The 22,301-nt window shown below is 46.9% G+C and overlaps 1 protein-coding gene and 1 pseudogene across 4 annotated transcripts in view; both read right to left on the reverse strand.

Moving 5' to 3' along the window:
* The window catches only part of IQCA1 (IQ motif containing with AAA domain 1), a 164,053-nt gene that overhangs the window by 61,271 nt on the left and 80,481 nt on the right, over positions 1 to 22,301 (reverse strand). For all 4 annotated transcript variants that reach the window (XM_021924179.2, XM_009183394.3, XM_003908124.4 and 1 more), the window contains 2 exons: positions 20,883 to 21,008; positions 4,443 to 4,518 (listed from right to left, as the gene is read on the reverse strand). In XM_021924179.2, coding sequence (XP_021779871.1) covers positions 4,443 to 4,518; positions 20,883 to 21,008 — 202 coding nt within the window. The remainder of the gene's footprint in view (positions 1 to 4,442; positions 4,519 to 20,882; positions 21,009 to 22,301) is intronic.
* On the reverse strand, positions 11,239 to 13,794 carry LOC108581462 (annotated as a pseudogene).

The raw sequence follows: 22,301 nt of genomic DNA on the forward strand, positions 1-22,301 counted from the left end.
TGATGCAAGGTCAGTTGGGCAGGTTTTTGAAAATGCAGAAAATGATGCAGATTTCTTTTAATGTGGGCTTACAAACAGACAAAAAATAAATCACAAAGGTGGCAAATTTTTCACGGTACCAATGCACGTAGGTGTACTTCCTGACAGGGCAGTCTCATAAGAGGTGGCCCAGGGATTGGGGGCACAGAGCTGGGGGTGGGAAGGGGGCTCGGATGGGACTCTGAAGGTGACTGCAGAGGTGAGGCTGAAGTTCAAGGGGTGTCATCATTCACATAGGGCAGGTGGCCAGCCCAAAACAGGTGTGACAACAGGAGGGGAGAAGAGGCGAAAAAGGTTGATGAGCTGGAGTGGGCCTACAGGAGGGGGCCTGGGCTGAACTTCTCTCGTTACCATAATCCTTCCCAGTGACAGCCAGCCTGAGAGCCAGGGTGTAGAAAACAAGTATTGCATACATTGTCTAAAGCATCCCATTGGTGGAAGAGAGACTTCATGTCACTAATAGGTGGAAGTTCATTCTTCGCCCTGCACTCCCTTAGATTTTGTGGTTAGCTTGTATGATGCGTGTACTCCAAAGGCCCAGAGGGTTTACAACTCCTGCATTTGAAGCGAATTGCTCTTTTCTAGTAAATTTTCTGAAATGTACATAAGCTTAAACTGTGAAAAACTTCAAAATGTAGGAATAACACGTAGTGATAAAATGTAGGAAAAGGAATCAATGCTTCCTTTTATGTGTCTAAAATTGTAAGCATTCTTCCTCGAAAATTCTAGAAAAGGTTTAAATGTGTCATAACGTGCTGTTTACTAATAACAATCCCCCTTGTGGGATTTCTAAATCTTCTCCAATAGCAGCACCTATCTGTTACATCAGGGCATTTTAAACAGAACAGCTTTGTTAGTTACGGGAAGCTACTTTTCTTTTTCACTAGATTCACTAAAATCAGGAAATAACGTATTTCATAATAAAAGGAAGGCAGAATCTCTCACAGAAGGGAAACCATGACACAATTACTTATGTAGAAACAGTTGTACGGTGGAACACATTCTCATTCTGGAGTCGCAACTATATTTAAAATAAAACACCGCGGAGCCGTTTTGCCCATTTCCCCTCTAGATCGTTTAAATGGATTGAGTTTTCTACTGAAACTTTGCTTTTCTCATGACACTTTTGCGCAGGGCACTTTTCAATCCCTTCAAGAATTTCATGGACATTTATAAATGCAGGAAGCTATTCACGGCCCTCAAAGGGCAACGACTGCCCCACTCTCTCCTAGAGCGGAGAAAGAGCTTTTATCCCGAGAATGTGAAAAGCGAGGCCAAGGCAGTTTCACACGTGGGGGGGCAATGAAAGAGGGGCGCCGGGGCGGGGGGCTAATCTTAGTGATTAAAATGCTAATGTTTTATTTGAAGAGGAAAACCTTTGATTTTTTAAGAAAAGAATTCGAAGAGGAAGACATTTAATTCCTTGAAGTTACTAAAGACCTGGCAGATAACAAGTCCAACGCCACACCATCCGACCAGGAAAATGACACTGCGGGTTTGCTTCCAGGAGGGACGCTGCTTGCTTTTTCAGTCTTAATGGAAACAGATATTACACAAAAGGCGTGGACAGTTTTCAGAGCTTTTGGGCCGGTCAGCAGGTTGCAAGAGTCGGCTTCCCATGGGGACATTAGATTTCTCCCAAATTAATTTTTGCTTGTATCAGAATGATACACATTGTTTTAAACAAAGTCAGAATATTAAACAGATGATAATGAAAAACCTGTCCCACTCTGTCTACCTGCCAATTACATTTTCCAATGGCATTCTTTCCTATATTCATTTATTCATTAAAAATACACAGGACAAATGCAGTTATTACATTTTGACTTTATTGAGCCCGATTATGGGCCAGGCACTGCTCTCAGAGCAGGTGGATAATGGAAGGCCCTGCCCTCAAGGACTTGGCATGGCACCGTGAGAAACGTCTGTGAACACACACTCACACCCAAGTGGGCAAAGGGTGGGCACGGGCAGAGGGGGACTGTCACTCCACAAGGGCCCTTAAAGAAGGTCTCACTGGCACCGAGGCCCAAACGGACAAGCATTCTGAGCCAGAGGAACAGAAAGCATAAGGGCCAGAGGTGGAGCGTGCCTGGCCTGCTGGAGGAAGCGCAGCGGCCACAGGGGCGTGTGCAGTGATCTGGTTTCATGGAAGCTATTTCGGGTAGTTTCTGTGTTCTTTTCCTAGTGTCTATAGAACATGCTCATACGTTACTTCTTGATTTATCAGTCTCAGACACGGGCCCCTGACTTCCTGCCACGGGACAGCAGGCTTCTGCTCTCCAGCTCCTTCCTTCCTGTGCCCGTGTCTTAGCTGTATCAGAAGAGAAGGGAGCCCTGCTTTCCACATCCCGGGGCACCTGCTGTCTGAGTGTGAGTGCAGGACAGCTTTCAGATGCCCATGGCAGCCAAAACTCCCCTCTGCGAATCCCTTCTTGGGACATCCTAGAGAATGAGCTCCACCAAAATGAGGGAGAGGCAAGATGTCAGCAAAGGCCAAGTAAGGCTCCAGGATCGCAGCTGAGAGGGAGGGCTCCACAAAGGTGCTCTCCAGAAGAAAACGAATTAGTATGTTACCTGGAGTGTTTGGAGGCATGGGAGTTATAGATACATGCAGTAACAAGCCAGTGAGGGTGGCAGTAAAGACCAAAGAATGATGTGCAAAGCAGAGTCTTAGATGGCATTGTTGCTGTAGACACACACCTGATGCCAGTGGCACCCTAGCCAGGCCCCTGGCCCCACCGTGTGGATGATGGCAACTCCCAGCAGGTCCCACTGGATGTTGTTACTGTCATCCTAACTTACAGAAACTACCCAGTTTATGCCACTATCCCCACCCGATCCCACCACTATAACCCCCAACATATAAGCTTGTTGTTGGCAGGTGTTACCTTTATATCTCCGGGCCAGCACTGCACCTGACACCCTGGAGATGCTGACTGTTTGTTGAAGGAACATGCAAGTGAAAAGGTGTTTTTGATAGTGACTGCTCTGCACCGTTAAGTAGGTGATGGATTCTTAAGCTTGGATGACAGCAGGGCTTCTACCAGTACCTGCCCACACGAGGAGAGCAACATTTACCTCTCCCAGTTGTTGTGAAGATTAAATGAGATGGGCATGGAAAAACTCCAAGCCTTGCATGTCTTAGGTACTTAATAAATGTTAGTTTTCCCTTTTGACCTCCTTTCTTCCCAATGAAAATGGATTCAGTTGCCAAATCCTGCCAACGTCATCGTGCCCCCCAGGGTTCCACTTCAGTTCAGCATCTCATGCGGTGGGGTGCCCATGCATGGTATGTAAGAGAATTTTCAGTGGCATGCAGACATTTTTATCTTATGTCACTAGCATGTCAAACCTATGGCCACATTCATATTGTTGCTTAGGATGAGGTGCAATTATTAAGGTGAAAGCCCGGAGTCAATTTAAAAATACAACTATTAAGTTGATAATATCCAGAGAAGACCAAGGCTGGGAAGGAGGCCACGAATGACTGCCATTTGGAAAGATTCCACTTCATATCCAGATTGCATCTTTCAGAAACTTCCATACTAGCACTAATGACCGAGGTCATCTTGGCAGGTCGCTGTGTTTGGATTTATCCTGAGGGCACAGTAGAACCACAGGAGTTGGGTAATAGTTCTAGGAAATTAAAATGCAAATATCTGAAAGACCAGTTCCTACATTTGCATATCCAGCCAGATGACAGCTATACTCATCAGGCTGAGCAACTGACAAAAAAATCGTGTGTCAGAATTCAGGCACATGTCTTAGTCTAATAGGATTAAGACATTTTACTGTACATACAGTATCAATTTTCTTAATTAATCTAAAAATATCTTTCTTCCCTGCCACTAGCATGAAAACATTCAGCTGAAGTCTTAAGGGTTCAAAAACAGGATGGGGGTCTTGACTATCTTCTCATCCTAAATGTGTCTTGCCTTTTAACTAATTGTATGCATCAGGCCACCAAAAGGAATTTTTTTTTTTTTTTTTTTTTTTGAGACAGAGTCTCGCTCTGTCGCCCAGGCTGGAGTCCAATGGCGCGATATTGGCTGACTGCAAGCTTCGCCTCCTGGGTTCAATCGATTCTCCTGGTTCAGCCTCCCGAGTAGCTGGGATTACAGACGCCTGCTGTTATGCCCAGCTAATTTTTGTATTTTTGAAGAGACGGGGTTTCACCATGTTGGCCAGGCTGGTCTTGAACTCCTGACCTCACGTGATCTGCCCGCCTCGGCCTCCCAAAGTGCTGGGATTACAGGTGCGAGCCACTTAGCCTGGCCAGGAAATTTAAAATAGAGACAGGCAGAACGTCTCGGTTGTGAGTAGCATGCAGCAGCCTCCCCTGACGGGGTTCCCAGCACGTACTGCTGTCTCAGTGACCATGCATGTTCTCCTAAACTTACCTTTGTATGCGTTACATCCTTCCTTCATCGCAGGGAGAAAAAGACTTGGTGACATTTTCCATTTTTCATCTTCTTCCTGTTCAAAGCAGAATAGTTTTGTTAATCACAGGCAAGACCGGACAGCAAAAGGCGCAGACGCTGTGATGACCGTGACCAGGGTTCATGCTGGTCCCCCGGGGCAGTGCCCCTCTGGCCCATCTGAGTATGACCCAGTCCTGGTCCCCCGGGGCAGTGCCCCTCTGGCCCGTCTGAGTATGGAGTGCTGTGTCCACTGAGCAGGCGTGGGTGGTCCAGGCTCACCAAAGCGTCCCCTGTTGATATCAGCTTTCCCTTCTCAGTGGCCTCCCCTGGGGTACCCCATGCCCCGAGTTTGATCCTGTCTTCTTTTTTGATTAAAAAACTTCTTTTTCTTTTTTTTTTTTTTCTGGAGACAGGGCTTAAGCGATCCTCCTGCCTCAGCCTCCCCAGTAGCTGGGACTGCAGGTGTGCACCACCACACCTGGCTAATTTTTAAATTTTTTTGTAGCGGCGGGGTTTTGCCATGTTGCCCAGGCTGGTCTTGAACTCCTAAGCTCAGACAATCTGCCCCCCTCAGCCTCCCACAGTGTTGGGATTATAGGCCTGAGCCACCACACCCAGCCTGGTCCTGTCTTCTCATGCTGTCACTCCTTCCTCGCTCTGAAGGCTGATTTCCCAGCCTGAGTTCATCTACCTCCCTCCTTCTGTTCCTGTAACCAGCCCTTGGAGCTACTCCCCATCCTTTGCTGAGCTGTGCTGCTTGCCAGTTCCAGCACCTGGGCTGTTCCTTCCTCTCGCTACCTGCCTCGTCCTTGAGCCTGGAAGCCATCGCGAGCCGCAGCCTGACTCTGGGGCCCTGCTTCCTTCCTGGAGCCAGGATCTAGCTAGTTTCCCTACCCTGGGCCCCCCACAGCAGAGAGAGCCAGGCCACCATCCCTGGCTCCTGCCGCCAACCCTGTGCACCAAGACTGGAGACTGCAGTGCTACCTGCCGTCAGCCCAGGCCGCAGCTCTGCTCTGAGCCCCAGCACAACACCCACTCTGCCCCTCTGCCGCCAGGGTTCACCTGTGCCTAATAGTGAGAGCTAGGCCCTGCAAACCCTCATGTGGTGTTTCTCTGCAATAATGTTGACACTGCCTGAACAGCCATGTTTCCGATGACCACTATCATGGCTATTGCTACCCTTAGAGAGGGTGAAAGGAACAACGCTGGCTCTGTTCTGTCCTCGGGTTCCTGAAGCAGGCTCAGTACTCTCTATGCAGTGGGAGGAAGGGCAGCAGTTGGGTGACGTGGGCATGCCTCCCCTGGGCTGCTTCCCGAGCACGCCCTGACTCTGGCACCTGATGGGCCCTTCCGTTTCTGGGCTCCAGGGTTGGGCTCTGGGACGCAGGCCCTCGTGGTTGTGTAGTATCCATGCATCAGATCCAGAGGCATTTCTCCTCTCTCTCCCCAAGGCCAAGCAATCACCAAACCCCACTGTTCTGCCGCGGAGGCTTTCCTGGGGTCTCTCTGCTTCCGCCTCCAGTCCCACTGCCCTGGCCCCTTGCTCCAAGGTTGGCTAACGCAGGGTCACTCTCTTCTCTCCTGCTGGAAGGGGTCTGCAGCAGACCTGGCCTCACGACTTCCTTCCTTGAAAGCCCCACAGAGGTATCTGTCTTGGAGCTCCTGGGAGGTGCCGTCCCCCACAGGATACAGTCCAAGCCCCTCAGCAGACCACACACCACCCCCACAGGTGTGGTGCCCCAGGAATGCCCCCGCCCCCCTCTGCGGCCTTTGTCCTTGCCACCTCCTGCCTCCACCATCACTGCAGAGATGCTGACAAGGCCACCCCCCTGCACCTGCCATACTCTTTCCCTGCTGTTCCATCCGCCTGGACGGCCACCCTTCTCCTATGCTTTCTGATGAATTCAGACTCTGAACAGACCTCCCGTCCTCCTGAAATCCTCTCTGATGGCCTTCCTGCCCTTGTTGCAGGCTTGTCATTTCCTCAGAACAGCCTGCTTTTCCCACCAGACACAGCAGGCAGGAACGACCCCGTCAGCCCTGTGGCCTGGCCGCTTGGCCTGTGTGCGACATTGGCTGAATGAAACAAGAATAGGAAAAGTATAGGCTCAATCCATGGATAAATGGGTAAACACAATGTGGTATTTCCACACAATGAAACGTTGAACTCACCCACAGAAAGGAGCGAACACAAACATGAAGACAGACACAGGCTACGGCGCAGAGGAAGCGTGAAGACCTAGGCTGAGAGTGTGAAGCCAGACCCAAAAGGCCTCACGGTGTATAATCTCATTTATATGAAAACAGACAAACTCGGGCAGAAAGCGGATCAATGGTGGCCAGGGGGTAGGGGTGGGGCAGAGAGGGGGGAAGGGGAGGGACTGCTTAATGGGTACGGGGTCTCCTTGGGGTTGATGAAAATGTCTTCACTGTCATGCTACTTCACTGCATCCCTCATCGTGATTTTTGCCAGATCTGAGAATCCCTGACCAATAGAACCATCGTTTCTTTAAAGACTCACTTACGTTCTTTAAAGAGGCACTCTCTATTGCTAAAGTGAAACCATAGTGGATACATTGGTTTCCTGATACACATGAGAATAAAACACAACCATCGGAATAAAAGAGGCCGGGTGTGGAGCCATCGGACTCCCCCCAGCGCATGCCCCAGGTGCCTGGGAAAGCCAGGGCTTCCTCGAATCCTCCCCAGCCCAGGGCTGGCAGCGGCTCTCCCTCCCGAGACAGTGCTGGGTTACACCCGGAGCCAAGGCACACTTGGCTGCCTCAGCTACTTTCTGAGGCAACTGCAGCTCTGATCAAGTCACCTGCTGGCTCAAGTGTTCCCAGGGGCTTTTCACGGCCCCCTGAGACCATGGTTACCAGCTCACTCAAAGGCCACACCTCCTGCCCCTCCTGACTCTCATCTGTGGTCTGTCCCCCTGCGAATCCGCCGTGTCTCTTTTCAGCTTTGCATTTTTCAGCTTTGTATTTTGTTTTGAGTCCACTGTGTCTTCCAGCTTTGCATTTGCTCAGGTCACCAGGAAGCAGGGAAGACATGTGAAACGGGATCACAAGCGCTTCAGGGGAGGCCCAGGGTGCTGCAGAGGGGACTCTCACTTCATGCGGAGGTGAGGACATGGCAGGCTTGCCTGGAACTGCAGCCCATAAGCCAGGCAGGGGGAGCTGCAGCCAGCAGGGAACCAGGGAGAGAACCCGGACCCGGAAACACCAGGAGGCCCAAAGCCTATGACACAGCTCACCGACCTTCCAGAGCTCACACTAAATCAAAGCTCTCTGGTAAGAAGTCCCACCTAGAACTCAAGGTTTGGGTTAGCTACGCCCCGTTCCTGGCTCCCAAGAGGCCCGGGCATTAGAGAAAAGCCTGCAGAGCAGCAAGAAAAAGACCAGTAGTGGATAAAGCAAGGCCTGGGAGGAAAGAGGGAGAATCCATGAACGAAAAAGAAATTTAGAATCACTTTCATTAGTATATTTATTCTCAGAGATAGTATTTATCATCTGTCTCTCTCTCTTTCCAGGTATCACTAAGGAGTCACACATCTTTATTACTTTTTCGTCAGTGTTATTGTCTATTATTGCCATTTTTGTTTTGGATACTCAGATTGTTCTATGTTTGGTCTCTGGGAGCCCCTACACTGGTGAGGCTGTGCTCTTAGGGATGGACGAAGGGGAGGAAGAGGAGAAGGGTGAGGCGGAGGGCTCCAGGGAAGGAGACTGAGGTGCGGCAAAGTGTGTCCAGCAGAAGGAACAGCATGTGTCAAGTCCAGATGGGGAGGTTGTGTCTCACAGGGATGGCTGAAGGAGGTTCAGCAGCCGTGGGGACTGCGCGGGGCTGGGCAGACATGAGGCTGGCGTGTGGGGAGAGAGAGAGGGAGAGAAGAGAAGTGGGGAGGAAAGGAGAGACAGGGAGACAGAGATGGCGAGACAGAGAAAGAGGATGGCCCTTGAAAGGACCGTGAGCTGTGCTTTTCAGGGAGCTTGGAGTTGGCTTACAAGCAGGGCAGCTACCCAGGAGCCTGGTGTGAAGGGATTGGCCCCTTGAGACATCACTCTGGCTGGAATGGGGGTTTGAGGGGTGGGAAGGAGGCTAGTATGCATGCATATGTGATGTATATCTGCTATAGCAGAATCATATTTTGACTTAAAAGTTTTGCTGGATGAATAGGCGTAACATGGTATTTTTGAAAAATTATATTTCTTTAGTTGGTGGGGCTGAACTTCATTTTGTTTGCTTTTCTGTTCATTGTGGCCTTATCTTGATTTTTACAAATGAAGGTGCATGAGCCTATCTGTTTACCTGTGAACCTTTCCTGAGCAGCTACTAAGGGTGGGACTCACTAGGTTGCTAGAGCTGCACGGGGCCTGCCTTTGAGATCCTTGAGTCCTCCTGTCCCCGATCCTTGCTCACTATGCCTCAGGGGCCCGACTGCACCACACCACAGCCTCTCTTCCCCCGATGCCTTCTACTGGCTGGTTCCCAGGTCTAGGGCTTTCCTGTAACTGTCACATACACGTTTCCCCCAGTAGAAACCAGGGGTCACCTTCCCAGATCCCATCCCACCACTGTGGCTGGCCTTGCACACTCTGGCCCACTTCCTGAGGTGAGGAAGGCCAGCCATGACCTGAGTTCTGACATTCTCTTCCTCTACACAGGGCGGGTGGCCCACTCCACTGTCAGACAACTCTTCTGACTTAACCCAATGGAGAGCTAAAAAAAAAAAAAAAAAAATCTAATGCCCAGCTCTGCCCTAGACCAATTATGCTCAATTAAGTAAGAATCTCTTCTAAGGTGTGTGGACATTGGGAGTCGTTTTTTCTTAAAACCACCCCAGGCAGCTAGACTTAAGGCCATTGAAGTTGTCCTTCCATCAGCTGAGGCCCAGTTCCTGGAGCCTCAGGAGTCTGCACCCTTTCATGCCCTAAGTCTGCTCCAGATGAAGCCTTCCTGACTCCTATCCCCATCGCTCAAAAGAGATTTCCAGATTGTTCGCCCTGCTGGCCATCTCCTGTGGACTGTTCTAGCTACCCAGGCTCCCAGTCAAGCAACGGTGCTGGTTTAATGGTCATGGGTGGAGCCATGGCCGGTGACCTCCTTGGCCTTTGCGGCATGCGAAGGTGGCCTGCAGTTATGCCGCTGTCTGGACATTCCCAGCACACCATGAGTCCGAGATGACAAAGTCCTCCTACCTAAATGCATATACCATGTAGACAGATTTCTCCTGCCTTGAAATTATACTAATGGTTTTTAGGTGTTTATTCCTAATGACTTGATCAGCTCGGGCTGCTATAAGAAAATATTATACACTAAGTGGCTTATAAACAAAAGAAATGTATTTTTCACAGTTCCAGAAACTGGCAAGTCCTAGATTAAGGTGCAGATTCTGTGTCTGGTGGGGGCTGCTCTCTGCTTCAGAGACTGTGCCTTCTAGCCCTGTCTTCACTCTGCGGAAAGGGCAAGGCAGCTCTCTTTGGTCTCCTTCATAAAGGCACTCATCTCAATCACAAGGGTTCTGCCCTCAGGACCTAATCACCCTCAGAGGCCCCACCTCCCAACACCATCACACTGGTGATTAGCTTTCAATGTCTGAATTTTTCGTAGGTGGGGGAACACATATTCAGACCATGGCACCTAAGAAACGTCAATTTCTTACATTTGGCCACCTAAGTGACCGCACGCTGCGGGAGGGGAGCGTTTATTCACGCCTCCGCCATTTTCCATCTCCATTGCTTTCCAGGCTTGCTGGCTGAACAAGTAATGAACAGACGGGAGGAGAAGTGTGTTCTCACCTGCACACCGACCTCAGAGTTGAGTCACTGTAGTGTCTGCTTTCTTTGCTTGGCCATACCAGCATGCCATGATCTGTGGTTTGTCCCATCCAACTTTCTTCCCTTTTTTGCAAACTGAGCCATTTCCATGGCTCCAGTCTTCTGGGCCTTGCTTTCTCTGGAGCTCCTCAAATATCGCAGTCAGCAGCACTGAGACTTGACCTGCCCGGTCTCTGGGTACTGCTAAGACGCTCAACCGCACAGAAAGCTTCCTTTAGAGCAGACAGTTGCTTTCTCATCGGCTTCTCACTTTCTTTTTATGGCCCAATCAGTTATAAATCACTCAGGACAAAGGAGTTGTTAAGTAAAAAGAAACTTATGGAGGCCTCTTGATTTGATTTAGATGATAGTAGTCCCCCTTTCTCCAAGGAGGATATGTTCCAAGACCCAGTGCACACCTGAAGCCTCGGATCGTACCAAACCCTACATATACTATACTTTTTCCTATATAGAAACAGGCAGGTAGTGTATACGGCATGAACATGCTGGACAAAGGGATGATTCACATCCATGATGTGATGGGACAGGATGGTGCAAGACTTCATTAACACTGCGAAGAATGGTGCACGATTCAAAACTCAGGAATTTTCCATTTAATACTTATGGGTCACACTTGACCACGGGTAACTGGAACTGCAAAAAGTGAAACTGAGAATAAGGGGGGACTAGAGCATATTTAAAAAGCTGGCTTATGGAAACTGACCATTTTTTGTAAGTTTCCAGTTACTGTATGAACTTTGTCCCTCACACAACTCAGATAAATGCTGCATGGAGAACGTTTCTAAAGTTTCTTACTGAGAGTCAATGGGACATTCTGTGTTATCAAATATCTTATCCTCTGTATTTGTCTTTGTGAAATTAGGAGGGCAGTCAGAGATAAACCACGCTCCCTCTTCTTGCCCTCTCCAAATGTTAACTACTGTTATAATTTCCTATTGGCAAGTATGTGCATCTGAAGTAGGTTGTTGAGGGATGGCTAACATCTCACACTGGTAGGGCTGTGGAAAAATTCAAATAGGGCTGCAACTGTTAGATTTTTCGAAATGAAGGTATACATTTTGGCATACATCCGTTAACATACAAGTTCAAATGTCGAAGGGATCACTCCGCGGCTTTCAGATTACCTGCTCCTCCCCTCTGGGTCTGTATCCTGGGGTGGGGGAGAGGTCCACCAGGCATTTTGAAGAGGCTGACAATTTCCCACTGATCTGAGAGTGAAATAATTATCCCTTTCTCTAGATTCAGAAGTGAAAACCAACCCAGAAACTATAATGGCTGAAAACTATATTTAAAAATTAACATGCACCGAACAACGTGATAGCTTATGCAACTAAACTTGAAAAACAGATCAAGCATCTCCACTATTTTTGAGCTTGCATTTAGCTTGTCGTTTTACTTTTCTGCTCGTGCATTTCCGTCAGCACTAGGGAATCAACGTTCCTCATGGCTTTGAGGGCTGCAGAGTGCTACTCTGAAATACAAAAGAAATACAAGAGATAGGAGAGAATCTACAGTGGGAAGTCTAAAAACATGTAACTATGTCCTAAATACATTTGTCTCAAGTTTCTTTGATGGTATCTGTGTTAATTTTTATCAGAAAGATCTTCTTGGTTATGAGTATGGTACTAAGAAATAAACCACATTTCTCACATGGGCCATGCAAGCCTCCAGCTGGTTACTGGCTCTCCAGCTCTCCAGTCCTCAGACTTGGGCTGGAGTCTACAACACGGGCCCTCAGCTCTCTGGCCTTTGAACTCTACCACCAGCTCTCCTGGGGCCCCTTTTTGCAGATGGCAGATGGTGGGACTTCGCAGGCTCCATAACCGAAGGAACCAATACCTTAATGAATGAATCTTTCTCTCTATAAATATAAAAGGACACAGAGGAGATATATACACACACACATGCACACATACACACACACACACACACACACACAGGCCACATGTATTTTTTTATATATCGCTCTCCTATTGGTTTTGTTTCTCTGGAGTGCCCTGACCACACTTTCTTCTCACCTCTGCTACATCATTTACTCCCTGTGATCCTCCCTCTCTAAAGAACCTCCTGATTGCCTCCATCACAGCCTTAGTTTTCACTCCTCATTTTTTTTGCAGTGGAAAATAACTTTTATTGAGACCCCACCAGCTGCAAAATCTGTTCCTGGCATTAAGCTCCATCTTCTATTGCAATTTGGTCTTTCTTGAGTGGTTTCATGAATACTTTCCATGAATATTTTCTTCTCTTACATGGTCTGGGAGCAGCCATGGCCAAACTTGGCAGTGGTGTCAATAAATTTAAGGTCAGTCTTCTCCAGAGCCCACCATTTGGTCTGAGCCAGCAAAGACTTGTGAAGGGTGAGCACTCACTTCTTGGTTCCCACCACACATTCCTTCAGCATGACAAAGTCACTGGTCACTTCACCTTATGGGACAAAGTCACCCAGAGAGTTGATGCTCTTGTCAGTCAGGTCATGGTCAGCGGAGGCACTGTTCTTGATCAGTTTGTCGTCCTTGATAAGGTAGCCCTGGCCGATCATACAGATCGATCTTCTTGTAGTGTGGTGATGGTAGCCTTTCTGCCCAGCGCATGCCACAGAGAAGGTCCACACAGGCAGGATGCCATGCCCCAATCCAGGCCACCTTGCGCAGGCCTCTTTGGGTCTTGCAGGGTAGCTTCTTGGCATGCCAATGACTTGTGACCCCTTTGTAGTCTTTGCCCTTGGTCACCTTGAAGACGTCAATCATCTCATCCTGCCCAAACACTTGGTTCACAGGTACCTGCTACTCTAGCCTCTCCTGGTCCCAGTCCAGCTTCTTGGCCACGGTGCCTCTGTTCACCTGGATCTCCATCAGCGGGGCCTTCTTCTAGCGCAGAGGAAGCAGGTGCATATGGGTGTGCGCAGTGATGTGGATGACTTGGCAGTACTTCTTCATGCTGCCGAAGTCTTGCTCCAGCTGCTTCTTGCTATCCTTATTCTGCCATTTCTTGCAGTAATTGGTAAAGGCCTTCTTCTTAGATTTATGTCAGTTCTTAGAGAAGTGCTTTTTGCACTCATTGCTGATGTGCTTAGCAAAGATGGTCTTGGAGGTCAGTAGGCCTTGAGGCTTGAGGGGTTTCCACGTAGCCCACAATGCCCACAGTCACCATGGCGGTATCTCCACAATGGTCACAGCCTCTACCACCTCCTTCTTGTTCACGTTGGATCCTAGCCTGTTGACTTCTTGCACGACGTGGGTCATGCCAGCCTTGTATCCCAGGAAGGCTGCGAGATGGACCCGCTTGGAAGGGTCATCCTTAGGGAAGCTCTTCGCCTTCCCACGATGCTTCCTGTGCACTTCCGAGGCAGGAAGCCGAGGGACCCATGTCTGGGAGTGGAAAACTTCCTGTGAGACATCACTCCATCAAATTTCGCTGGTAGAGCCTAATTTTTTTTTCTTTTTTTGAGACAAGAATCTCCCTCTATTGCCCAGGCTAGAGTGCGGTGGTGCAATCATAGCTCACTGCAACCTTGACCTCCCAGGCTCAGGAGATCCTCCTGCCTCAGCTGCCTAAGTAGCTGGGACCACAGACACACGCCATCATGCCTGTCTAATTTTATTAAAAATTGTTTGTAGGGATGGGGGTCTCCCTATGTTGCCCAGGCTGGTCTCGAACTTCTGGATTCAAGTGATCCTTCTGTCATGGCCTCCCAAAGTGCTGGATTATAGGCATGAGCCACTGCGCCCAGCCAGTTCTCACTTCTTATGGCAGAGGGACTCAGGAGGCAGAAGGAAAACCTTCCTTTTATCCTTCCAGAAATTCCCAGTTGGAAGACTATATAGGAAGTTCACGGTGCTGGATTTCTTCCTGGCTTCCATGCTGTTCCCATCCCCCAGTTGGTTTTACCTCTTCCTCCTGCCTCAATATGTGGCTGTATTCCGGATTCTCCAGCCTCCATTCACACGAATTTTCCTACACCTCATCCATGCCCCACTTTCAACTAGAGTTTTCCTGAGCAGGGATATGTCCTGATCCACACCACTGGTCTTTATCTCTCCTGAGTCTGTCCTGAACTTCCAGCTGTGGAACCATAGACAATGGTTTGACTCAACAGCTCTAAAGCCAGCCCCGGTCCGTCTGCCCTCAATCTTCCCTCTGTTCCAATCAAGACACCTGGAGTTCACTTCAACTCCTTGGTCTCCTCCTGTTTCTTCCACACCCCATCAGTCATGCCAGTCATCCTTTCTGGTATCTCTTGCATCCTTCACGATGTCTGTTGCATTTGTTTCATCTTTTTATACCCAGTACTTTCACTCCAGGGCAGATCTTCATCTGAGCATTTATTCATCTCTTCAGAAATAATTACTGCATAGCTCTTGAGTTCCAAGCGCTGTGAGAGATGCCGATCAGAGTTTTGGGTCACTCGAGCTGCTGCAGGGGAACAGGCTGTAGAATGGCAGGAGAGGAGGTGGGGGCATTGGCTGGGAGGCTGGTGCAGTTGCAGCCTGAGAGGCAATGATGGCTCTTGGTCAGGTGGTTGCCATGGAGATGGGGAGATGTGGGCAGACTTGGGCTATAAGCATAGGCTCCTGAAAGAGTCTCCTGCCATTCCATATCCCCCATGAAGCCTCCCCTGCCACTCTGGTGTCTAAGATCATCACCCTCCTTTGAGTATGCAGTGCCTCCATTGGCCCTTTGCCTGTGTAACCAAATATGTCCTTTCTCTAAGCAGTGATCTTTGAGCTTTTTATAAAAGGGACCTCTTGAAAACATGAAGAAAGCCCACACACCTTTTCCCCAGGAGAACGTTCCTTCCCATGAAAGTTTACATAAAATTGCAGGATGTTTAACCATGGGGCCCCTGTTCCCTAGGCTAAGGACTCTATTATCTCTATTGCCCATAAGCCAACCCCTCACTTCTTTCCATCTTCTTCTCTTATTGTATTTCAGTGGACACAGAAGATGCTCCAGACATACACTTCCACGATGGCGCCCTCATTCCTGATAATTTCCTTTGGAAATACATGATATTCACTTGTCCATTTTTGTAAAGTCATGCAAAATTTGGTTTGAAATGTTCTAAAATAACCTAAGAATGTGGTTGGCTTAATCGTTCAATGTGGAGCACCTCTCTGGGCCAAGGGATTGGAGAGGAGGAGCTGTGGTCAGAGTTAGGTCTGCTGGCACTGCAGATAAACAAATGCTTTCATTGTGAATTGTGCTCTGTAAAGGTCCAAGGGTCTTTCCAGAAGAATTTAGCACTAAGTTAAATCATTTTGAGGCTGCAGTGAATTTAGAGAAGACTCATTAATGTTCATGTGATCATGTGACAGGTCAATACCACTTTAAATCGTTTCAAATGGTCTAACCCGTGGCTTGAAAAATAACAGAGGAAAGAGTTGTAAGGATGATTGCATAGTGCTCTGTTACTGTTACTTTTGTTTCTAAAGCCAAAGTGAGGTCCACACAACTGTGAGACAAAGGCGATTACTTTGGTATTGAAGGCACTTTTGCAGGACGGCTATCAGTTTGCAGAAAATGTCCTCCTCTTGGCACTAGCCTTGTCTTCTGTTAAAGTGCTTTCCACAGAGCAGTCCTTAACTGCAGTCCACAACAATTTGGATTTAAAACTGAGGACTCAAAAGAAAGACTTTTTTGTTTTGAGAGTTCTGTATATATTCTAGGTGCTAATCCTTTGTCAGATAGATAGTTTGCAAATATTTTCTCCCATCTATAGCTTTTTTTTTTCATCCTCTTCACTGGATCTTTCACAAAGCAACAGTTTCTGATTTTGATGTGGCCCAATTTATAAATTTTTCCTTTTATGGATCCTGCTTTTGGTGTCCAGTCTAAGACCTCTTTGCCTAGCTCTAGATTCTGAGGATGTTTTTCCTATGTTTTTAATCTCAAAGCTTCATAGTTTTATGTTTAAGTCCATGACCCATTTTGAATTAATACTTGTGTAAGGTGTGAAGTTTACCTAGAGATTCATTTTCTTGCCTATGAATGACAGACTAATTTTTAGAACCTGATATTTGAATGTATTTATTGTGCTTCTTTTTTTGTTTTCAGTACAGATGGGGTCTCATTGTGTTGCCCAGGCTGGGTGCCAACTCCTGGCCTCAAGTGATCTTCCTGACCAAGCCTCCCAAAGTGCTGGGATTACAGGTGCGAGCCACTGGGCAGGACTACTGTGCTTTTGTGTTTTCTCTTCCACTAGCCCCGAGCTGAAGACGAACATCCCAGACTGTTCTGTTTTCTTCTGTCTTTCAGCATCTCAGTATGGAGGGGCTCCGATGGATCCAAATGAGGAAATGAAAACATTCATCTTTTAAACATTAAACTGTTTCTCCAAGTTTCTTGATGAAAAGATCAAATGCATGCAAGATTACTAATAACAAGATGTTTATTCTAAAATGGTCTTGTGTACAATTACAGAGATCCACCATGACAACCCTGCTCTTTCCCACTCCACTAGCCCTGCATTAAATCGGAAATTCACACAGAAACACTGATTCATTGTGAAATTCAACCGAAACGTTCAGCAGTTCTCATGACTTTTTTGCACTTATAATAGATTTTTTCATATTTATGTTAATTTGTAACTATTTCATGGACTTGCAAAGCTTTTAGCTCTCTACCTGTGTGATATTTAGAAAATAACTTATTTTCCATTTAAAGAGGTTAGTTGAAATATTCAGATAATCCTATCAGTTTTTAAATATAAGGTCTTTTCCAAGTTTTCTGATTATGCATCTAGAACTGGCAATTGATATGTGGTCTTATCAAAATACTGAAAGAACAATCATGCAGCTGGGCCCTGCGAGGGCTGGGATAAGCCAGCAACCAGACATGTTAGACAGAACTGCTTTCCTCTGTCTTCTCCCGTGCCCTCTAACCACGAGGAATTAGAGTGTCTTTTGCTCTAGGTCAAAATGTCAATTCTCACAAAAGGATTTGAATAACTGGTCTCAGGAATGGTTTGAGGTTCTCTAGGGTTGACACCAGAGTAAGACTTTTAAAAAGTCTCTGGAAAAGGTAATGTGATCTCTAAGAAGTATAGCAGCATAACTTAAATATATCAATGTTTATTAGAGATGACCCTTTCTTCTTTTAATAATCACATTGTCACTATGCAGACCTGCATTTTTCATGAAAAATTTCATTTCTGATTCTGAAGGCGTTTCCCCTTCATTTGCAAGCATTTCATAAATGCTGATGTTCTCAAACTTTGCTTTTTGTTCAAAACTGTTCATCGTTAAGTGACTCTTTAATAGCTAGTTAATAAAATACTTTCACCCAACAAAGACCAGATTGTGTAGCTGGTAATTTCAGATTTATACGGAACAAGCTTCACTAACAGCGAATTTTTAATTTGCAAGTATAAAACTCCCTCGTGCATATTTAGAGGAAGAGATTCTTAGAATAAAATTGGAATGCTTCCAATTCTCTTTATTCTTAGGCACTTCTTCAAAATTATCTTGTAGAGTAAGTGTATGATTTTTTAAATTAACTGTATTCAGGGGGCTTTTATTTTTTTTCCAGAACAAGCTAGAACTTCTGGGGTACAGACAGAACAATAGGGCCCTAGGCGGTCTCCCAGATCGGGTTCCCTGGAAACACTCAGATGGAGATGGATGTAGGTGGTCTACTGGGAACACCAGCCAGAAAGAAGAGAGGGAGGGAAGCAGCCCTGGGCAGAGGGAGAAGCTAAGTTGTGATGCAATTGCAAGAGAGCTGTCAGCTGATCCCAGAGGGAACAGCAGAAGCTGGGAGAACCCTCGGAGTTGTCCAGGCAAGGAGAGGGGCTGGGTTTTGGTACTATCACGTGACTATCCTTGGATGCAGGCTGCCCCAGAAGGGGTGTAACCTTGCTTGCAGTGGCACCCTTAGACTGTAGCAATTCCTGGGGTGGGATTTAGCTGTGAGTGTCAGCACTGGCATGTGGGGAGCCAGGTGCTTGAGTGCCTTGGTCCCGAAAGGGGTATCCGAGGGGCCCAACTCAGCGTCTACTGCCAGTGAATTGGGTTGGGCCCCAAATGAGCAGTAAGGGGTCTCTTTTCTTTTGTTCATTCAGTGAACATCAGTGGAACGTGGTTAAAGAAAGGGATGAAGACAAATGGAGGCAGACGGAAGATCCACTGTGGGTCACAGTGCAGGAGCCAAGCATGTGAAATGAACGACTGCCTTCAGCCGGCCAGCCGCAGTCATGCCCAGCGCTTTGAACACATGGTTGGCTTTTATTTATTTATTTACTTTTAAATTTATATATATATATTTTGAGAGAAAGTCTTACTCTATCACTCAGGCTGGAGTGCAGTGGCACTTTATTGGCTCACTGCAACCTCTGCCTCCTAGGTTCAAGCGATTCTCCTGCCTCAGCCTCCTGAGTAGCTGGGATTACAGGCACCTGCCACCACGCCTGGCTAATTTTTGTATTTTTGTAGAGACGGGGTTTCACCATGTTGGTCAAGCTGGTCTTGAACTCCTGACCTCAGGTGATCTACCCAACTTGGCCTCCCAAAGTGCTGGGATTACAGGTATGTATTTTTAGTAGAGATGGGGTTTCACCATGTAGGCCAAGCTGGTCTCGAACTCCTGACCTCAGGTGATCCGCCTGCCTTGGCCTCCCAAAGTGCTGGGATTACAGGTGTGAGCAACTATGCCTGGCCAAAATGTTGGCTTTTGTTACCATTGCCTATACTGTGAGTTTATGCCAGATTTGGGTGCTGTGATTTTATGTTTACCATTACCCTTTCTCCCTTGCTCGTAACTTCTGACTCAGCTCAAGTAGCTCGTCCTACTTGACTGCACAGGCTGTCCCTTTTCTCTCCCACTGTGACCTGGCACCAGGGTTCCCAGACACGGTCTGCCAGACCCTCGGAGCTGCTCCTCCCACGCAGAAGCTCGCGAGTCTGCGTGCTGGTCAGAACCATCCTTGGAACATGAGGAGCATGACTGTGGCTGTCTGAGCCAGAGCTGGGTCACATAACCTCTACCGATCCACTCTGGAGAGCTGATGCAGATTGGAGTAACAGCGGGATCATGATTTTTTTTTTTTTAAAATATTAAGTTCTGGGATACATGTGCAGAACGTGCAGGCTTGTCACATAGGTTGTTGCACCTATCAACCCATCATCTAGGTTTAAAGCCTTGAGTGCATTACATATTTGTCCTAAAGCTCTCCCTCCCGTTGCCCCCTACTCCCCAACAGGCCCTGGTGTGTGATGTTCCCCTCTCTGTGCCCATGTGTTCTCATTGTTCAACTCCCACTTATGAGTGAGAACATGCAGTGTTTGGTTTTCTGTTCCTGTGTTAGTTTGCTGAGGATGATAGTTTTCAGCTTAATCCATGTCCCTGCAAAGCACATGAACTCATTCACTTTATGGCTGCATAGTATTCCATGGTGTATATGTGCCACATTTCTTTATCCAGTCTATCATTGATGGGCATTTGGGTTCGTTCCAAGTCTTGCTATTGTGAATAGTGCTGCAATAAACATACGTGTGCATGTGTCTTTATAGAATGATTTATAATCCTTTGGGTATATACCCAGTAATGGGATTGCTGGGTCAAATGGTATTTCTGGTTCTAGGTCCTTGAGGAATCGCCATACTGTCTTCTACAATGGTTGAACTAATTTACACTCTCATCAACAGTGTAAAAGTGTTTCTATTTCTCCACAGCCTTGCCAGCATCTGTTGTTTCCAGACTTTAATCATCACCATTCTAATTGGTGTGAGATAGTATCGCATTGTGGTTTTGATTTGCATTTCTCTAATGACCAGTGATAACGAGCTTCTTTTCATACGTTTCTTGGCTGCATAAATGTCTTTAAGGATCCACTCTTCAAGCTGATTCTGATTGGATTTTGGTCAGCCGTGAAGTGGTGTCTGACTGCAACATAGTCTACTTCAAACAGTTATGTTTTAGGATGAGACCATCTTCAAGCCTGAGATCCGTTTCCCATAGAAAGAGTTTCTGCTGAGAACACATGAGCCCTGAGAGTGCACTTCTCCTGCAGGCTTCACCATGAAGACCCCCCCAGTTATTGGCAAGTTCATCCCACCTCCACTTCCAAACCCCCTACACGAGGCAAGGACGGGCCCAATATGACACTGTGTGAACTCTGATTTCCTTTAGTAACAAATACTTCCGTTAAAATATATCCAGATGTCAGTGCTAGATGATAAATGTGAATGAACACATTTTGGTTAAATTAGTATGTTATTTTGACTTTCCAGTGGTTTGTTAAGTATTTTTACTTCTCTCTACCACTGAGGAAAGAAAAGTGGGATAATTTATTCTGAGGAAGGAAAACTTAAAGCTATCACATATGTGAGTCAACATGTGAGGTATCTGAGTGTTGAAACCACGATTGATCCTAATTGATACTTACAAGTTATAGAAAATGTGGCAATGGATTGCTGATCAATATTTAAAAATTGAAAACCTGTTGGTAGATAACATGGTTTCTCCAGGAAACAAATGGCTGCAATCCCAACAGATTTGGAAATATCTCATTGACCCAAAGCAAAAAAGTCACTAAAAAGAAAATGAAATCAAATTTCTAAAATTTATACAAATATTTTACCTTATTTTTTTCCTTGGTTCCTTTCTTTTGTCTTTTGGTTTTCTTAGGTTGTTTTTCCTTTTTCTTCTTTTTCTTCTTTTCGTTTTTTTCTTCTTCTTCTTGGTTTGCAATGATATCCTCAATAACCTAGTGAAAACCAAAATAATCATAGCATTTTCACAGATCCCTATCGAGAGGAGGACTGTTTTTCCTGTCTGGAAGGAAGTATTTGTGCTGGTCAGTATCTCCTCTCTGCCTGGCCCTGGACCCTGCAGGCCGACCCCTTGTGGGGTATGGTGGGGGTCCTGCCTGCCATCTACCCTTAGCTGGATTCGTGAGTAGGGGGCAGCAACCTCAGTGTAGATGGAGAGAGAGTCTGGACATTTCGGAGCCCAATTCCTTCCCTAATTCCACCCGCTCCAGCTCTTGGAGGTTCCACAAACTCTAGGGGAGGCCACAGCTTCCTCAACGTCTCAGCAACCGCTGGATGTGCCAGCCCTGCCCACAACTCATCAAAATCCAGGGGGAGGATGCCACTGTTTCCTGCCAGGCTCTGATGGCAACAGCCACTCTTGCAATAACTTCCATTTTCATGAGTTGGTTTCTTTCACCAGTGATTTAATTGATATTCCCTACAGTGACAAAAGACCTTTTATCCTCCTAAATTATAAAATATTTGTTAAAAAGCATCCAGTTCACATAGGATTAGCACCACTGCAGAACTATTATACATTTGTTTAAAAAAAACATATAATTCAGTTCAATACAACAGTGTTCACTGAGCACTCACTGCCACAGAGAGCTGTGAATTCCAGGAGATATAAAGGTGACAATGACAGGACACGCTTCCTGTTTGGCCCCCGGGGCTCTGCTCATCACTCGTCATGTGGCCAAGACAAGCTGCATAAGCTCTCTGAGACTCAGTATCCTCAGCTCTAAAATGGAGCCAGCATCTCCGTACATAGCACTTAGGATCCACCGGGCATGCTTCTGAGAGTCTCCCGGAGACAGACTCCTTCGCTGCTACACCAGACGCACGGGGATTGCTGTTGTTGCCCCGTTTTATGGATGAGAGAACTGGGGCACACAGAGTGCAGTATCCCAGCCAGGGACACACAGCTAGTGAGTAGCTGAGCTGGGATTCAGGTGGCACTAACCAGGGTGAATTTCATAACGCAGGGAGAAAAGAGGCACGATGCATAAGAATACATGTCAACTTACTCCATCGTACAAAATGCACAGAGTGAAACCAACAAGCCATACTCCAGTCTCAGGTACATACACATGTAGTCCAAGTACAAAGGAATGTAAGGGAATGACCTACTCCAAATTAAGTACAGCAGTTGCCTTTGAAGATGGAGCAATTAAAAAATTGGGGGTGGGGAGACAAGGGCTAATATTGTTTTATCCTAGTGTGGAAAAAGGAGAGAGGTGAAGCAT

The sequence above is a fragment of the Papio anubis genome, chromosome 10 (genome assembly GCF_008728515.1).
Source record: "Papio anubis isolate 15944 chromosome 10, Panubis1.0, whole genome shotgun sequence".
NCBI lineage: Eukaryota > Metazoa > Chordata > Mammalia > Primates > Cercopithecidae > Papio > Papio anubis.